This window comes from Bemisia tabaci, chromosome 7 (genome assembly GCF_918797505.1).
Source record: "Bemisia tabaci chromosome 7, PGI_BMITA_v3".
Taxonomy (NCBI): Eukaryota; Metazoa; Arthropoda; class Insecta; order Hemiptera; family Aleyrodidae; genus Bemisia; species Bemisia tabaci.
The window spans coordinates 40,754,377-40,773,882 of record NC_092799.1 but is presented as its reverse complement, the minus strand read 5'-3'; the positions used below and the strand labels follow the sequence as shown (position 1 = coordinate 40,773,882).

The window sequence follows — 19,506 nt, the reverse complement described above, 5'->3', positions numbered from 1 at the left end:
GAAATCAGAACACACCAAATCGAAATAAATTAGGTTATGTTATATCACGAACAACTGCCACAACTGGAACAACACAAAATCAGTGAACGAAAAGACGAAAACCAGTTTTTCCAGTTTTTTGTGCCCCCTTGGATTCCCCCATGAATTAATTGAATCTTACTTTATTCCCTCGCTTTCCTCTCCGTTTCAATGGTTTTGAAGTATTATGTCAACCTAAGAAATCATGGTTTCTCGTAACTCATGTGCACCTCATTGTTTTCATTTATTGACAAGTGATTTTTTTCTCAGGAATATAAATTATTAAATGCATATGTTTCCAAGTGTCATTTAGTTCTTGATTTATTATGTATATTGGTTCCTATGGAGCTCAAGGAGTGCTTAACTGATGTTCAAAACTTCGTGACAGAAATCGACTACAGTGAGATCGAGCCAATTCAGGTATGTTTTAAGATTCTTCGAAACAGCTCGGATCACTATTTTCATTTTTCTCGCCGAGACAACTTCTTAGATTCTCATTTCACTGTCTATTTTTTATAGTGAATGTTTCAGGAGTCTGAACCGTAAGACATTAAACTATTTTCCCATAAAATTTATCGTTTCATTCATGAGGTGGATTGCATTAGTCACAATCAACACTTTTTCTCAACATATTTTTAATGTTTCCTTTTAATAGTCGGCGCATTCAACTGTTTGCTATGTAGGTACTTATTCACCAGTCCATCTCAAATATCCTCCTTTGTTTGATTGATTCCTGACTAAGAAGGAGATGCAGAATTGTATTCGTTTTCTATTAATTTATATTATTTGTGTCCTTCAGGTTGTTGGAGAGGGATCATTTGGTACAGTATGGAAAGGGAAATGGCGAGGATCTTACGTAGCAGTCAAGCACATCAATGCCGAAAAAGAAAAGAAAGCTTTTACCGTTGAGGTCAAGCAACTGTCTAGAGTTCATCATCCAAATATCATCAAGCTGTTTGGTGCGTGTACGAACAATCCAGTATGCCTTGTTATGGAGTTTGCTGAAGGAGGTTCCCTGTATGATTGTGAGTATTTAAATGTGATGCTTATGTGTCATCAATAGTGAAATATTTAAACAAATTCTCAGTCCATCCCCATTCAATAAATATCGTTCAGTATTAGAACCGGAGAAAGAAAAGAAGAGACATATGCCACATCAACCTGAATGCATCAATCATTAGCTTGCTCATTAGTTACCACATAAATCAATGTTGAATGGTGCTGTTCTTTGATTTGACATCTGTCTCATTTTTTCTTTCCCCAGTCAGTACCTCCCAAGGCGGAGAAAGAAAGGTGGTCGAATTTCGAGTTGAGCTGCCATTTTGAAGTCTGTGAGACGCAGAGGGTACATGCTTTGTCATGCAATCAGGACGTACCCAAAACATACCCGATGCAGTTTTTATGTCAAGAGGGTACGAAATATGACCGCCATTCTTTATCCGCCTTGAATACCTCCTGAGGCGATTTTTTGCGAGTGGATTTGGTAGAATTTTTAAGGCAGGTTTTTTTTCTGATTGGCAAGATTGCCAACCAGTAGAGAAGACTGCTCTGCTAAAGTCAAGAACTTAACTCAGTTGCTTGATGAATTTTGGCCAACATTTGCATCTGTCCACTTTTCAACTCACCTCTCGAGGTGAGTTGGGGATTTTGTATGTGGTCATCAATGCTGCTAGCATGAAAACCAAATGTTGTAGGTGCATCGCCGCTTGTAGGGAATTTTATTTTGTTGATAGAGGCTGGCAGTAAGTCCAAAACTTGAACCAAATCCACTTGCCAAAATTTGCCGCTAAACTGACCAGTCTAAGTCAGTCTAGGAGGCAGTGCCCCAGTTCTATCTGTAAATGCTTTAATTTTTGTTGAATTTTTGTTGAAACCTTGAAGCACATGCCTCATGTTTTTTATTTTTTTTTTTTATTTTTTTTTATTTATTTATTTATTTATTTTGATCCTACGTGGGTAATGGAATTGAATAGCCCTCTTGCCAAAATGTTACATCAAATTTCCAATGTGACAATTTATTTGCATCATAAACATCTTTTGAAGCCCCCTTTAATTGCAGTTTCTTGCATAATCATTTCAGTTTTACATAACAGTCATCCAGCTCCAATTTACAATGCTGGACATGCAATGAACTGGGCTCTGCAATGTGCGGAAGGAGTTGCTTATTTGCATAATATGAAACCTAAGGCTCTAATTCACAGGTAATTCTTTTTTCTCTATACCAGGGTGTCTAAAAGTCCGGAATTTCTGGAAAGTATGGAAATAGTACCTACTGATTTTTTAAGGGCGGTCTGGAAGTTATAGTTTTCAGAAGCAATTTTAAGACATCAATTGTTCACTGTTGCAAACTTGGTATATTTTGATGCGCCGGTGATCAAAGGCTGTCTTCATAGATTTCACTAATGCAAGGAATCACTTCTATAAAGGTCTTTTTTGTCGTGCAAAGGAAGAGTAACTTCAGGCGTTGCCATATTTTCATTGATGTAATACAAATTTTTAAGGGAATCTGTGAATATTTTTCCTCCAATTTTAGAGAATTTTTTTTGCAGTCAGTTTTTAATTATCTGAAAGTTTCAAGAAAAAAAAAATTCATAACCCTCTCTGAAAATAAACATTCATCAAAGGGAATTGGGCAACTCTTGAATGTTCATACAGCATTTTTTCTTAGCTTATTGTATTCTGTCTTGCCCTTTGTCAGGCAACCAATTGAGTACACCCATTCCTTTATGTTGAAGCTTTTCCAGAAATATAGCATTTATTATACCCCTCCATTTGAATTCTGTCTAATCGGTAAAATCGATCTAGGTAAATAAATTTTGTTTACTCATTGTCAGCTCTCTTATACAGTCACAATACAACTAAAAAAAACTATTTTTAACAACTGTGCCCTGTAAAGCTGACGAAATAATTATGTTGGCATTCATGAAGAAAATTTTTTTCTGATGATATTGTTTTTGCAGAGATCTGAAGCCTCCAAATTTATTGTTAGTGCAAAATGGGAAAATTTTGAAGATCTGTGATTTTGGTACTGCCTGTGATTTGAAAACTTACATGACGAACAATAAAGGTAGCGCAGCATGGATGGCACCAGAAGTATTTGAAGGTATATTATCTGTATTTTTTATTTCTCATTTATGACATCGTATTACAAATAAAACAATGTTGGATATAAGCTACGGGGAAACCGACTGCAAACCAAGATTTGATTATTTTTCAAAGTTATTTTAGTCAAAAGCCTGGCTTATTAAAAAGGAAGAATGATGTCACATCTTGTGAATTTGATCAATGTTAGAAGTACACATAACATTCTTTCTTGTCCTTAGTGTGAAATTTGAAAGAGAAATAAAGTAAAAGTTTGTATTTCATGCGTATCCTGCCCACGGTCCAATTTCTGCATTGATATTTTTGCCTAAGTGCCAAAATCCAAGTTTTGAGAAAATCAGGAAAAACTGCCACTCTGTATGTGTTCAACCTTATAAACCCATAAAATGTATCTGTGTAACAAACAAGTTCATGCCAAATTGCTTGCTTTTTTTAATTGTTCTCAAAACTTGGATTTCAGCACTTGGGCCCTTAAAAAAACATTGGTTCAGCTGCTCAGGTATCAAAAATGATAAATCAGTGTCTGTAAGCCTGGAAAGAAAGAAAATTTGAAAACAATTTCCGAAATTTGGAAAAAGTGCGGAAAATGTATGATTTGTCTAGAATTTGCTATATTATACGGATTGATTGAAACAGTTATTGTGTGAGTTGTACTGTTAGCAAGTGTGAAGTCTGTGAGGACAGCCATTTTGTGAGTGTTAGCAAGGTATTTTAGATGTGAGCCATGGAAAAACTGACAGGCCACTTGAATTTTTCTATGGTCAGGAGAAAGCACCTAAAAAGTCTGTAAACTTTTTTAAAAGATCCCAGTAAAATTCTTGAACATGAGAATAAGATGTACAGACTTTGTACCACTCAGAAATATCATTGAACCTCATTCTCCTTCTCCACTTAAGATCTAACGAAATTCGGTCAGAAAAATCAGGATACTGGCTGTTACAGTCCCTAAAACCACTTAGTAAAAATGTCCCTTAGGTGAAAAATGAACTTTTTTTAATAAATGTATGGTAAACTTCTTGCATAATAGCGCTAAATTAATGCAAAGTTAGTTCAATAGACTTGATTGTCGGAAGATTTTTTTCGGTAGTAGTGTGTCAAACTTGTCTTGCAGTTTTCATGAATCATACTTCTATTTTAATCAAAATAATTCTATTTGTTTCAGGTTCCAATTACACCGAAAAATGTGATGTTTTTAGTTGGGGTATTATTTTGTGGCAAGTTTTAAGCAGACAGAAGCCATTTGACGATATAGGAAGATCAGCTTACAGTATAATGTGGGCAGTTCACATTGGCAAGAGACCACCATTAATAGAAAATTGCCCGAAACCCATTGAATCTTTGATGACAAGGTTTGTAAAGCGAGCAAAAAATATTCAATTTATCACTTCTAAAGATTTATTTTGAACATTGACTCAATGATGAAGTATTCTTTTGATCAGGGACTCTTAAAATGAAAAAAAAAAAGCGTAATGTAAAGAGTATCATGATTGTTTTTTATCGCCTTGTGCAATTTTCCTCTGATGAATCTCTACAAGCAGATTAATTTCTACAAAGAGGGATCCAATTTAAGTCATAAGCTCATACTTTTATCATGAATCTAGGTGAAAAATGTGAAAAATCTTATGAATTTACTTGAAATTATAATTTATGAATCTCCTGAACTTTAAAGGAACTAACTTTCTCTCTATAGTTTCCAATCAATTCTTCTTTTTTAGATGCTGGGATCAAGCACCAAATCTAAGACCTTCTATGAACGAAATCGTAAGAATTATGAAGATTTTAAACTCATTCTTCACTGGATATGATGATCCAATTATTTATCCAGAGGATTCTGATTTTGGTAAGACTTATGAAGTTACCAGCTACTCATTATTCTTAATTTAAGAAGACAAAAAAAGCAAGCTTGTGTCTTTAAAAATGAAAAAAAGCTTGATTAGAGGGCCTTGCAAGTGCCAGTAACAATAAGCAGAGTAAATTGCAAACAGTCGAATATTAAATTTTCAGTAGGATTGAGTTAGCGTTGAGCAAAAACAAACGTTCAAATTATAACTCTGATTCGGTGAATCTCCGGAGATCAGTAAAAATGTGTTAAATTATACTTTTATTCAAGAGCAGTTTGTGCCTGTCGTAGGGTCAAAATCATGGGCCTTACTTATGACTGTCATCTCCAAAGGACAAAGGCAAATCTACTAAATGTTTAAATATAATCTACAAAAGTAATTGTTTTAAATTTGTTATCAATTTGCATTAGTGATTTTGATTTTTCATATAATTGCAACCTATGTTCATGAACGTTTTCGTTAATTTTTTCAGAAAGTTATGACGAGGATGAAGACTACTCAGGGAATTACTCAGATGTACCGGACACATATATTGAAAGCTTAAGTAAGTTTTTAATTACTTTTTTCCATCATTGCCCATTTGCTCTGAAAATTTAGGAAGTGATGATTAGTACTAGTTATATAATGGCGTTTCGAAATCGTCACCTTCCGGCCAAAGTATTACAAGTGTCATTTGCCATTTGTGCTTAAACATTGTGTTGCCAAACTTATTCAATTTTTTGTATGAAAACTGATGAACAAAACGCTTGTAAATGTTACTTAATATTTCCTCATCAAGTCATCAAGATTAATCCCTGAAATTTTCATGAAGTGTGTGCAAAAGCTTTTAAGAAAAAATCAAAACAACTTTGAGATGTCCGGTAACATAATGTCTAAGCATAAATAGATCTTGTGATACTTTTGCCTACAGGTAAGAAACCAGGTTTTTCAGTTCAATGTTTACACCAATGAATCAAACATCTTCTTCGTCGGATTTTTTTAATCTCTTAAATTTTTACTTCTGCTGCAAGTTTACCCAGAGAATATTCCAAACCTGAGCTGAAATCTTAAACCTAAGTGTGTATACAGTTCACAGTTTTATTCTTGTTTTTTCTGTTTTTTTGTTTCAGAAAATAGTCAAACTAATTTGAATGAAACTTTGCTTCAAAGAGCGAAGGATCCTGAATCATCATTGACGAATCCTTTACACATAGATATAAATACGGTGAGTAACTTCTCCAGTATCAAATGTTTATTTTATTACTGGCCAATTGGCCAAGCTCCTGGCCGGAGCTTGTTATGATAAATTTATTTTGAAGAGAATGGTCTGATTTAGCAGGGTAGGAATTTAAAGGGGAGTAGAAGTCTGAAAGTATCGATAGAGAAACTAGAAAAACGCATAATTAAGTTTAAAACGTAACATCGCCGGTTTTGTGACTGGATATTTCCTACTAATTTTTTTATCTCTGTTTTGAAAAATAACTTAGCATTTTTTGCCTGAAATTCTGTGTGAATAGCCTCTGCCCTCTCAGAAGTATCCCTAAAATATATTTGATCTGAAAAAACTTGATATGCTTAGTGTTCCACACATACAATTGTGCTGAATGCTCCTGAAAAATTGGCTCCTAAAAAATTGTTGCAATCCCAATTTTTCTGATTGGTGATTTTTGTGAATCGACTCGGGACTGAAGTTGTAAAGCAAGCAGTTGCACTCTAAACGTTTTCCGTGATATGTAAAAAAAATTCAATTTAGCTCCTGAAAAATCGTTAATGACCCCTGAAAATTAAAGTGTATGGACCAGATGGCTCCTAAAACTCTGAAGTGTGTTTGGAACACTGGATATGTGTATGTTGAAACTAGCAATAGACTTTTAAGTAAAGATCTACTTCACAGTGACCAAGTGACTCTCACATTTATTTATTTTATTGGGTGACAATAATCAGAAAAAATAATGATGAATATTTGTACAAATTTTCATGTTGCAGGATGATGCAGCAGATGGTCTAGATAGAATTCAAGACCTTTCAATTACACCAACCCCATGCTCAGCATTTGATAACAACAAAAACTTTGAAACTCTGAAAGCTTTACCAGACTGTAAGTACAATGTTTGATACTTCATTTCCAGTATACATTTTCTTCTGGATTTCTTATCAAAGACAATGATATCTTAAAAAAGGATACGTTTTTAAGGAGATCTAGAATGCTCAGAAGACTTTTTAATTTTAAACACGTAAAATTTAACCCGACCCAATTTGTCATTTGCATTTTTGAAATGTTGAGAAGGGTGTGCAATTCGTAGTGTTACGTGTTCCCAACTCTCAGAGAAAAATCGTCTCAAAGTGCTGTGGGTGCCAAAAATTAGATGAATCACAATGCCCTGAGGACAGTAGGGTAGATAAAAATTTAATTTTAATGTATGTTTCACTTCTCTCTTATCCTGACAAGGTATAGTAAATAAATGGTGATTGCAATAGAATATGTATTCAAACTTTTTCCCATGTTGCAATAGAACAGTACGTACATCCCGAAACATCTGCGAGTTGAACTTAACGGTTAGTAAAGACTGTGATCTTAATTTCCATCGAAATTAGCTAAAACATTGATTAATTGCATGTATAGAAACATACATTCAAGTAAATATTGCTCTTAATCTCAATCTCGATCCTTATGCTGCTGAATTGTCCCATATCTGGTTTCTTTGCTGCTTTGAGACGATTTTTCGCAGGTTTGGCACCATAGTTAAAAGTTTTCATAACATTCTATTCAACCTCCTACGTTTTTTAAAAAAATATATGTTTGTATTTATTACATTAAACTAAGTTTTATTTCCGGAAAATCAAGAATTTAAAAAAAAATCAGAATAAGAGGCAACAAGGCTTTCTGAGACCCCTTTAAATAATCATTTCAAGTTGTTTTGCCAACCAGTATGCAATGCAAAATAATATATAGTAGTCACTCTTCGTGAGGGTACTGGAGGCCGATTTTTACGCATTCATCCAAGTATCTCTAAAATAGACACGTCAATTATCAATATTTTTCAGTTCTAACCCTAAGACTTATAAAATTGAACTATCAACATTTCAAGATACTCATCGATTGATTAAGGACCGAAACCTAACGTCAGAGAATCCAATTTGAGAGATGTCACAAAATCTAAATAAACAAACAATCTTGCAATCACTTAGCAGTCTTTGTTAATTTTTTAAAAGAAATCACTAGTACAGCCGTAATCCACAAGTTGGATGGAAAGCATACAGAGAAAAACTTTAGATGTTCGAATCGAATAGTTCAGTAGGTTCTTTTCGGTTCCGAGGACTTAGCCCTTGGTCAAAAGAACCAAAGTGGCAGAACTCAGATATGAAGGCACAAGTTTTAAATCTATCCTGGCACTGCCTTGAAATTGTGCAGAAATCCCTGTTTATATTTACAGCTGTACAAATTAAAGAAGATGAGTCCAATTTTCAAATTTCCGCAACCTTTATAAAAAGATACAGCACCCTTCAGGAAATTGACCTCGTCATCTGCGTTAATGCACACCGTGGTTTCAACAACTGTGATCTCATCAATCACTGAAAAAATTAATTTCACTGGTTGTTACACTTGAGTGAGATAAAAGTAGGTAGAACTACGATGTGCACTAATGTAATGGCTGAGATGTCACTCACCGTCTTTCTAGAGGACATTATTTGATTAGTGCAAGACAGGGAAAATCGAATTATTTATTTTGTTAATGTTTACAAAGTAAAAGAGGATTCATTGATTTAAGTATTAACTTTTGATATTTTCAATTGATTTGCCTCATAAGTGGAGACGGAAAATAGAGTGAAAAGGAGGTAGTGAGCTGATCGGAGATAATCAGCAAAAAGCAAGGGGATTCCAGTAAAACCTGAAGTTCTCTACAACACCTCGACCCAAACGGCAGCCTTTGGAGCATGTAACAACCGTAGATGATTAGCCTAACTTGCTATTCACAAGAAAATAAGCAAAATAAAGAATATGTAACAGCTAGGATACTGAGACACGTTCCACTATCAAGGTTGCTGACGCGACAATCTGTAAAACCGAAAAAGTCAGGGAATTCGGGACGTCCGGGAAAAGCTGGGAATTTGCGACACCCGGAAAAGCTACGAATTCACGGCGACCGGGAAAAGCTGGGAATTCGTGACGACAGGGAAGAGTCAAGGGAAGTCAGGAAATTTATGGGAAAAGTAAGGGAATGGGCTAGTTGCGGTGGTCACAGATTTGTGTTTTGATGCTTAATTCTTGTAGACCAGCTAATAATAATAAGATCTGTCCAAACAGCAACTCTCTACTACCTGTAGTTGATTCGATCGACAGACGCGTTGGTCGGCGGTGACGGGGACTTGATGCAACTATTTAAACTTGATGGGTTTCTGTATCGCACCGACTGAAGTGCGAAACCACGTATCTCCATTGCGGTGTTTCAAAGTTTCCGTTCTTATTTCATCTGTTCGAAGAGAAACAATCCAAATTTACGACTTTACATTTTAAACCAAATCTTCTGCTACCGAATCCGAAGAAGCATGGAGAATTTAAGTTTTATGTTGACCAGCTTCTCGAAAAAAAAACCAATTTTTCTAAGGAAGTCTGCAACGTCGCAAATGGAGAAACGTCGTCTCTCATTTTGCCCAAAAATATGTACATATAAATCTGAAGGCATTATGACTTTCCTCTCTCAACTCGTATTCGTCTGTAACTATAAACAATGGGACGCGTTCGCTACGGCGCCATGATACAACTATACAACCTCGACGAATGTCCGTATTGCGTTCAACAAATGGAAGGCGTTTTGACTCCCTGCTCACACTACCTGTAGTTGATTCGATCGACAGACGCGTTGGTCGGCGGTGACGGGGACTTGATGCAACTATTTAAACTTGATGGATGTCCGTATCGCACCGACTGAAGTGCGAAACCACGTATCTCCATTGCGGTGTTTCAAAATTTCCGTTCTTATTTCATCTGTTCCAAGAGAAACAATCCAAATTTACGACTTTAAATTTGAACCAAATCTTCTGCTATCGAATCCGAAAAATCATGGAGAATTTAAGTTTTATGTTGACCAGCTTCTCGAAAAAAACAATAAAATTTCTAAGGAAGTCTGCAACGTCGCAAATGGAGAAACGTCGTCTCTCATTTTGCCCAAAAATATGTATGTATAAAATTGAAGGCATTATGACTTTCCTCTCTCAACTTATATTCGTCTGTAACGATAAACAATGGGACGCGTTCGCTACGGCGCCTTGATACAACTATACAACCTCGACGGATGTCCGTATTGCGTTCAAAAAATTGAAGGCGTTTTGACTCCCTGCTCATACTACCTCACTCTACGTTCAATACCAACCGAGATATCACGCTTCGAAAAGTCGGGTTTTTGACGTCATCCCCCGCGGTAGTGACATCCTTGGTTTCTTTCACCCATGTTTCATCCGAGTTAACGTCGAGTAACCAGTGCAAACGTGCGTCTAATCGACTGACGAAAGCAAGGTGGAAGAAACCAAGGGTGTCACTACCGCGGTGGATGACGGCAAAAACCCGACTTTTCGAAGCGTGATATCTCTGTTGGTATTGAACGTAGAGAAATGTTGTTGGGACAGATCTTATCATTTTTAACTGATCGACAAGAATAACGAATGAAAACACGATTCGATGATCAGCGCAACTGGCCGATTTCTGACACATCTACTCACCACTAAAAGCCTGAACTTCTTTTACAACTCCTCGGGACCGTTCACTTCAAGGGCTGTAAATTTCGGATCCGATTTTGTTCGTTTGAAGGTTCCTACTCATGCCTCTTCTCCCCTTTTTTAACGAAAGCTTACAAATAGACTTCAATCGAACATGAAAATAATATTTTCCATCATATCTCGGAAAAATATCAGGGAAAAAAAATATTTTAATTTGTTCTCATGGGTTTACTAACTTAAAATAGGCAGTGAAAAACTTGCAACGTTGCAAATTATGGTATGAATTTGTTTACCTCACGCCTCACCATCGCCTCGTCAGTTATGAGAAAATGTGTCCCTGTGCACTCGTCAGAGTGTAGTTTCAGCGGTAATCGTGATCTTCTGCCATCAAGTCGAAGCGATACTTGACTAGGCGCCATGAGCAACTATTCCACCCCAGAAGTATTGCACAGTATCAGACGAAACTGAAGGCGCACTAACGTATGCAAATTGGCTAGTATCGTTTACCACTGTAGAGAGTCCCACTGATCCTAAGATACCCGGCTCCTGCCCGATCAACTTTTGTGAAACTTCGCACTAGGTGGCATTTTTTGACGGGAAACTTGAATTTCAATTCAAATTTTTGAAATTCGAAAATCAAAGATGGTGGATGTGGCCTAAAATGCCGTCCCGGCTTCTTAGAATGTTTGATCGATTTTTGTAATACTTGGTGTCAGGGGGTAACTTTTAGCTTAAAAGTCGAATTTTCAGTCATTTTCAAAATTCCAAAATCCAAGATGACGATAGTGGCCTAAAATGTTACCCTGGCGCCTTCGAAATGATCCAACTTTGCAGTTGAGGTATCTGTTTCTGTTTAGTTTCAAAATTCATCTACTCTCAGCTGATTTAGATCTTGATATCGGCACGCTCTTCAACTTTTTCGTGTTGACGTCAGAAACATATTGAAATATTGAATATGATACCTCAGGGAGTATCATCAATCGAACTCATCACGAGCTCGTCTTCGAGAAGAGATAGACATAGTGTCCATGAAGTCCAAACTTAGAGGTTGACATTGCAAGGAGGGGAATCTAAGAACCTTTGGCACCAAGTAACTCAGAAGTTGAGTTTGATTCAAACTGAAGATTTTTCAAGTTTGAGTAGTTTTCAGAGAATATTACTCGCTTTTTTCACGAAGACCGAGGGGAAAGAGAAATAAAGTAAAAATAAAATAGTTTTCCTGAAAACAGGAAGTAAATTTTTCTCCTGCGAAAATTACTTGCACATTTGTTTCGGACGACCCGTTAGAAAAATTTCCGCCGTTAGCGCATATTCGTTCATTACTTTCTCCACTTCGAAGCGTAATCAGGCGGGATTCCTTTCGGGTCTGCCTTTGGGGAAAGGGAGGGGGGGGGGGGGTTAGCTAAATTTATCCGATAATGAGTCAGCTTGTTACGAGACCGAAATCGTAAGGTCGGCGTAGCGTGCGTAGTGTCCGCAGTTGAGAATGTGCGATTTTAACCTCCATCGGTTTCAAATCAGACCTGATGGCGTCCTCGACGTTTCAGTCCAGGATGACAGTAAGTACTTCGTATCCCTCCCTTCCTACTCCCATTCCTTCAGGTTTTCTGCAGGCTCAAAATGTCCTGGATTTTGGAAAAGTTCGCAGTTCAAAGTAGCCCCGAAAAACTGGAAAAGTACGAAGAGTATGCGTTCGTTTCTCTCTCGTTCTCATCAGTTCGCCTTCAATATCTCGGTAGGCAATGTAAGCGGCTTAGGAGCAGTAATAGTTGCTCGCAGCATTTCGGCCTCGCTCACTCGATTCATTCTTATTCATAGATGCAGCGTTTAATAATGTTACTTCCGTTATTACCTAACGTTTACTGGCCCTATATTACAATTTTCCCTTCTTCACTCGCCACTCAAACGACACAGATTGCAATTGCATTCGAAATCATGGGATTCCCTTCATCCCTTTTAATGTCTCGCAGGCCCCGATGATACCTAGGAATATGAGAGTTCTGGTTCCTGGGGATGCCGATCCGTCGCTTTTGAGCTCTACCCCTCTTTTAGTAGGAGGGATCCCCAAAAAAACGTTTGTCTACAGAGCATGATTTTCAATGGAATTTTCCTCTCTAATTTTTCTTGATCCTCTTTTTGTCTCGAGACTTTTTACAACCGTTCTTGTAAATAACCCTCTTTTCCTTCCATTCCGAGATCATCATCAAACTCTTTCTGAATACTTTTTTACTCATCTCGTGCCATAACTAATCGTCATGAGAGAGTGTTTGAATCATTGGAGGCTTGCTCTTAAATTGCACGAAAGTGACGCAACTATCAGCTATCAGGCCTCCGCCTCCCCCCCTCCCCCGGCAGGAAGCGCAAAGGTGCGGGGGTGGATCTTCGGCGCATAACACCATTGCCGCTTTAGGAGCAACGGGCCCCCATGAAAACGATTAGCCGACCGATGACGTCACAAGTAGACCAGTCCATCGGCTACCTTTTTCAGGTATCGCCTAGTTCCCATCTTCGATCCCAGCGTCCACCAGCAGCGCGCAGAAGACACTCCAAGCTGACGTCACCGGATCGGAAACCGTTTCCGCGGTTCTCCCAGATGAGTAACCCAGCTCGGATGCCGGGCATTACTCACTCTGAGCATCTCGCACTTGAGCCACGGTTCCACAGACAGCACGCGACGCGACATTTTCCGCGCGGCCGTTTTCCGCGACCGTGTCTCATGATTTGACTGTTGTCATTGAAAAAGTGAATCGCGTCGCCAGCGTCCGTCTTTTTAACCATTGCTCTTCGTCTTGCGAATCAGGTTTTCGCGGTTGACTTCGCGTAGACAACCTTTCGCGCTCTCGCGCGATTTCTGTGGGACCGAGGCTTCACAAAGCGCGGGTTCTGATAAGGCGAGACAAGGTTACTCCACGACCTGCCATCCGACCCTCCCACGGTATTCTTACTCCAGTGTTTATTTCGGCATCCTCCAGTTAATTCGAATTTCACTCCCAGCGCAATTTTTCGGGTCGCAATCGTATGCGAGCGACATCTTCAATTTTTCTCTCTTTTTTCTCCGTTACTCTTTGATTTCTCCTGGGTGTTTTTCACCTGTTCTATTCTAAAGCATTTTTGAAGCGGATCAGTTTTGTAAGTCACGCATGACTTTGAGTCGATTTTTTAAGGATTTCCCACAATTTATGGAATGCCCATCATTTTGTGCAACTTTGTGTTTTGCGCATATACCAACGCAAAATTTTACACTCACGTTAATATGTCCCTCGAAGTACGTTAAAATGTACATTATGTGCGAAATTGCGTAATATTAGTAATTTTTTCAGATGCGATTCTTTTGTTCAAAAACGGTTTATTTTTCCGATTGTAAAGTTTAATCAGTTCTCGAGAGGCTCTAACGATAAGTGATTAGTGACACCAGCCGTTAGCGCATTTTATTGGACAATTCAATTATTTACAAGAAAACGGTAGTACCAATTCGTTCGGGTGCTTCAGGGTATTTTCTCCATGGCCTAAGGCAAATTCTCTGAATTTTCAAACAAATCAATACCGTAGTTTTTTTTTTTTTTTTTTTTTTTTTCTTCAAAAAAAGAAAAACTGCTCAATACTTCAAGTTTAGAATAGTTTATGCCACCTAGTCAGAAGCGCTGCCCTTCGATTCTTTCTGCGGTAAATGCATCGCTCCAGTGACCTCTGCAGCAGTACTTTGTCAATATATACTTCTTCGATGTTTTGACTGTTTCTTCTTCGACCTACCTCTCCTCTTAAATTGCGTGTTAACTGCGAGGAAGTTTCCCTGAACGACTAACTGCATGACTGCCAATTGAAGGCGTTTTAACGACGTTTTTCCCAATCGCATACATCATGAAGGGCTTGTTCAAATTTTCCTTCAATTTGATGCCCCAATGACTCCATTCTCCCATTTAAAATGAAAAAAAAAAAAAAGAAAAAAACACTGATTTTTCTACACGATGGATTAATAATACCAAATTCTGATCATCTGATTAATAATTTTTACTTTAATTTCTGTATTTACTTATATTATTATTTTTTAAAAGTTGAGCATATGTTTTTATTGTATTCTACCCGTTTGTTTTAGGTATGCAGCTGCTGCCAACAGAAGACTTGAATATGACAGTAGATCCTCGCCTACGGCCTTTTCCTCCTGATCCCTCCAGCGAACAATCCATGCAAATTTACCAGCAGCATGAAGAATTAATGGGAAAATACCTGCAAATACAGATGCAAATCGCTCAGCAAACTGATTTTTTGAAGCAGCTAGAAGGAAATTTAAAAGAAACTGAACCAACAAATGACCAAGAGATGGAAGTAGAGCTCCAAAAATTAGAGCGAGAAAAAGTAAGTACTGAGTAGACGTAGAACTATCTTACAAATTATGGGGTGTGACTTAAAAAAGCATGGGATCTGAAAAAACTAGAAAATATTTAGATTTGTTGTGGCCCATGACTTTTTCATTAAAAATCTTGTTTTCAAAAATTGAGGTAACTCACTCTAGACTCTTTAACTTTCAATTCCTTATGGGGAACAAACCCTCGAATGGTGAATCTAAATGACTTCAAACAACATTTGGACTGCATTTTGCAATTTGGAACTATAAATTCTGGCCCGGTTTAAAAACAACGTATGTGCCATTAGTTTCCCTATGCTCATAAGTGTTTTTTCAGATGAGCCAGAATTTCAGTTCCAAATTGCAAAATGCAGTCCATATGAGAACTTTCAAACAAGCTGAAATCTAATCTGTGCACAAATCTACCACCAGGCCTTTCTTGGCCTGGACCAGAAATGCTTGTAGGAAAAGAGATGTCGGACTAATGAGAGTGTGAAAAATGATTCTGGTTAATTTCACTGCTTTGTGTCTTGAAGTTATTTTAAAGGCAAAAACAAGTCGCAAAACCTTGACAACATTGCATTGCATTCCATCTTCCTTTGTTGAATTTGGTCCCAGAAGAATTCCAGAAATTGATGTTATGAAGTCATTTTTTTTTGTCGTGTTTCAGGAAAGTTTGATCAAGCTGATAGCAAATCTAAAGCAACAGCTTGACATGATCCGAAAAGCGCGTAAAGGAGATGCTGATACCTGGGTGTATGTAGAAAGAGCGCAATCCTCCAACCCACCAAAAAATTCTTGAGCCTAGAAAAACAAGTACATTCTTTTACATTATTGGAATGTTCTTTTCTCCTCCTCAAGTGAGGATTTTTATCAGTATTTCAGTTACACTGAAGATCCTCACTTCAATTGATCTGTGATTTGAATCGGGAAATATTTTAATGTTGGTGAATTGGATTTTGGTCGTGATCGTGGTTTCTTGGATTGGGATGAAATATCTGGACGTTGGGACTCATCAGGGAACAAAAAATTACTGGAAAAAACGAAGTTGGTGTTAAAATAAGAGTTTTTTTCTGTTCCTCTCTAAGACCAGTTTGTCTTGAAATTCAGAAGTCTTCGTTGATTTTATGCTGAAAAATTATTTCAGAGATAAAAATATCATAATTTCCTCACGGAATCTGAACGGAAGTTAAAATTTTCCCAAGGAAATGCGGGGGAAAGGACAAAAAGGGTCCTTATCAGGGATGTTGGGTCTTAAAATCAAGTGAAATCAGGGTATGAGAAAATCGAAGAATTCAAGACGCCATGGTCAAGATTTTTATATAAAATTTCGATATAAGCCGTGAAAATCTGTAATAAAAGAATGCTATCAGGTATTATAAGAAATATAGATCTAGATCTCTGAATGATCACTTAATAATCTTAATATGTAGAGTATATAAAAAGTACTTAAGTATACTTAGTACTGGTTCCATAATCTCGGTGGAAATCGAGGTTGGACAACTTCCTCGTGCTGAAATTCCTTGGACGTAAACCCAGTCGAAGTACTCTATGATTGCTACGAGTTCATCTGGCAGCTCTGACTCAAGTAAGTCGAGGGCTTCCTGCAAGTCATCAGTCGGAACAATCGCTAACCTAAGGATACTGTGGACGTCAACCCTTTTCCTATTCCAGATTCGTTTACAAAATGTGCATCCAATATGCATTTCAAAGTAAAATTTGAAGTTTCAAATGCATTAAACAAAACGGGTCAAATTGGAGCCTTTTGATCTGGGATGATAAAGTAATAATTTTTAGCTATTTCTTCTTCAATTAAGTGTATAACAGAGAGAATATCTGTGCACTTCAAGTTTTTAACTTTCTTGGGCATAAAAATTTCTGAGGAACTGTCCGAGTCACCAGTCTCTGTTCCGGCATCAACATCAATAACTTCTGGATGTTGATTATCGGCAACTCCGGGGTCATCAAAATCATCATCCTCATCAATTATGTTTTTCTCTGGTCTAATATAAATACGACTATCTTTCCTGGTATGCGATGATAAAAACTCACTGTCAATATCATCTTGAGATGCAACAAAAAATTGGATCAATTGTCTGCCTCTACATAACATTAAGTTATAAAAGAATCTTCAATTTTCAACTTTGTGCTGAAGGTTAAAAAAATTAATCTTCAATTTTCAACTTTGTGCTGAAGGTTAAAAAAATTGTACTTGAAACTTGTGCATCAGTCATACTCTTTTTTCTATCTTGAAATTTTAGTACATTTGTACCTCTTACAGGGCCAGGGCCGTAACTAGAATTGCAAGGGGGAGACCGTTTGAAAGGGCAATTTTTGACTTGGATGTAAAAAGCTAGTTGCCAGGGGAAGCAAAGAATGCCACCTAGGTAGAAGGGGAGAGTGCAACTCTTCATCTTGGACCTTTCTGTAAACTAAACAAACATGGTTGGACAAGTAGCATCTATTATGTTAATGGTAAAATTTAAAATTAAAGTACATAATAAGTTTAAAGAACCACAATGCTATTCATTATGTATAATCTCAAATGATTACTTACCTAGCCGAAGCTTCTCAAGACACTAGGTCCCATCATCAGGGCTTACATAAACAACACATGTAAACTACAAAGCAACTACAAAATAACTAAAATAAGCAAATAAAATAAGAAACTACATGATAAAAGCAATTACATTACGAGATCAGATACTATTAAATGTATCAAAATAAATAAAATAAAATAAAGTAATTCATATTAGAAAGTTAAGATCATTGATAAGAGAATGACTCGAGTAAACAAGTGGCAAAGCATAAAACAGAGAGGAAGCCACATATGTACAAATGATAGTGAAAGCAAATGCATATAGGCGAAATGTTCCTGGTGAGAAATGTTGTATATGAAAGTGTCTCTAGGCTAAAAATACGCAGGTCAAAAGTCTTAGGTGAAATGTCCAAGGTGACATATCTCGTAGGAGACTATTTCTTAGGTGAAGAGTCCCGGAATCACAAAAAAATTCAACTTTCAAAAATTGCAAAAACAATTTTTTCTAAAAGATTTGCTTTAATTATTCTCGACATCATGTAGATCATAAACGCAACTGAATATGTACAAGATCCGTTTAAAAATGATGTGTTCCTTTTGATTAAGTGAGCAAATTCAGATGAAAAAACCTGACTTCAGGAAAGCAACTTGAAATAAAAAGGGGGAGGATATATGTGTTTTAAGTTCTTTATGGATTAAGCCAAGATGAAACAGTGTGTAAGAATTTTGAAATTTTAAGCATGCTCAGGTATTAAGAAATTCTGCTTTTTTGCAGGAATATTCATAAGTTAAAAACGACGAAAGATGTTTTGCAAAGTTGAAAAATTTCACTTGTGACCTCTTGTGTGTGTAGCTGTTTAAAGCATGTACAACAAATCATTATTTACGATGCCCCTAAGGAGAAGGGGACTTGCATGAGCTGCTAAATTTTTCAGCGCAGCAACAAAACACAGCTTTGGCCAAAATTATGGATTTCCAGTTTTTGATGCAAATCAATTTCTATGTTTCTCAAGGATATGTAGTTAAAATTTCAAGACATAATTTGTATTTTTAACGACGTTATATGTGTTAAAAGTGAATGGGATCATAACCAACAACAGCGCAAGGCCTTCATCTCAACTCATTGTCAGCCGAGTGTCTGTAAGATACCCACACGATAGTAGGGTCATACTTATAGGATATATCGGTTATAAGAGTATTTTAGAGTTCTTAGTACAATATACAGGTCGAGCAGAAATTATTTTTTAATGATAAAGAAGTTGAATTTGCTGGGTAAACTGCATTTTTCTGTAAATTATGATTTGTGTTGTCAAACTATAAAGTTTTCTAGAAAAGTCAATTTTATGCAGTTTTTAGTGCTTTTCGCGGCAAATTATTCAGAACCAACCCTTCTTCGTGAAAATATTGCTCATCTCAATTTTTATGGTTTTCACCTTTAGTCCTCTTTCCTTCAGGTTTATCATGAGTATTTTGGGTCTTTGAGTTTGCACATCAAGAGGTATCTTCAGGAAGAAATGGAGGTTAGGTTTCCGAAGAACATAAGAGTCTTGCTGTTCCTGGTGGCTATGCATTTTTTAGCACCATTTTCTACTTGTACCTTTTTAGTTTTTTTTTTTGTGAATGTCAAATGTATGATTTGCCTCTCACATATTAATCTATATTACATTTTTTCTGAAAGTAAGGCTTTGTTTTTAGCCTGGACACAAACATTCCAGTTCCCTCGCATCAAGTTGTATGATCTATGTGCTGTTTTGACTTGATATGATTCCATATTTTTGATCCCCAACTTTAGCTCGCAAGCTCCTAAGCTTTTGTATGCAGAGGCGGACAGGCAGGCGGGAACATAGGGAAAAATCCTGGTCGGCCTATCAAAATTTAAGGTGATTTAGCACTGGTTTTTACCCCTTATACGGCAAGGAAACAACTAAAATGGGCCGATTTTAGCTCTGACGGAACCGGTATTCCGAGCC

General features: G+C 37.0%; 1 protein-coding gene across 3 annotated transcripts; it reads left to right on the top strand.

The window, feature by feature from the left end:
* Positions 1-69: 69 nt before the first annotated feature.
* LOC109032957 (mitogen-activated protein kinase kinase kinase 7) lies at positions 70-19,292 on the top strand. 3 transcript variants are annotated; one of them, XR_011900253.1, is made up of 12 exons: positions 70-438; positions 818-1,043; positions 2,099-2,219; positions 2,979-3,121; positions 4,283-4,469; positions 4,836-4,960; positions 5,434-5,505; positions 6,071-6,165; positions 6,927-7,038; positions 14,749-15,008; positions 15,668-17,152; positions 17,194-19,292. XR_011900253.1 is itself a non-coding variant. In XM_072302621.1 (12 exons), exons 2-12 carry the CDS (start codon positions 361-363, stop codon positions 15,797-15,799), a joined length of 1,551 nt encoding a protein of 516 aa, XP_072158722.1. In that variant the 5' UTR covers positions 70-200; positions 289-360; the 3' UTR covers positions 15,800-19,292. The 3 variants fall into 3 exon arrangements, 2 of the variants coding, with proteins under 2 accessions (XP_072158722.1, XP_072158721.1); XM_072302621.1 differs by having other exon boundaries at positions 70-200; positions 289-438; positions 15,668-19,292; XM_072302620.1 differs by having other exon boundaries at positions 15,668-19,292.
* Positions 19,293-19,506: the final 214 nt, after the last annotated feature.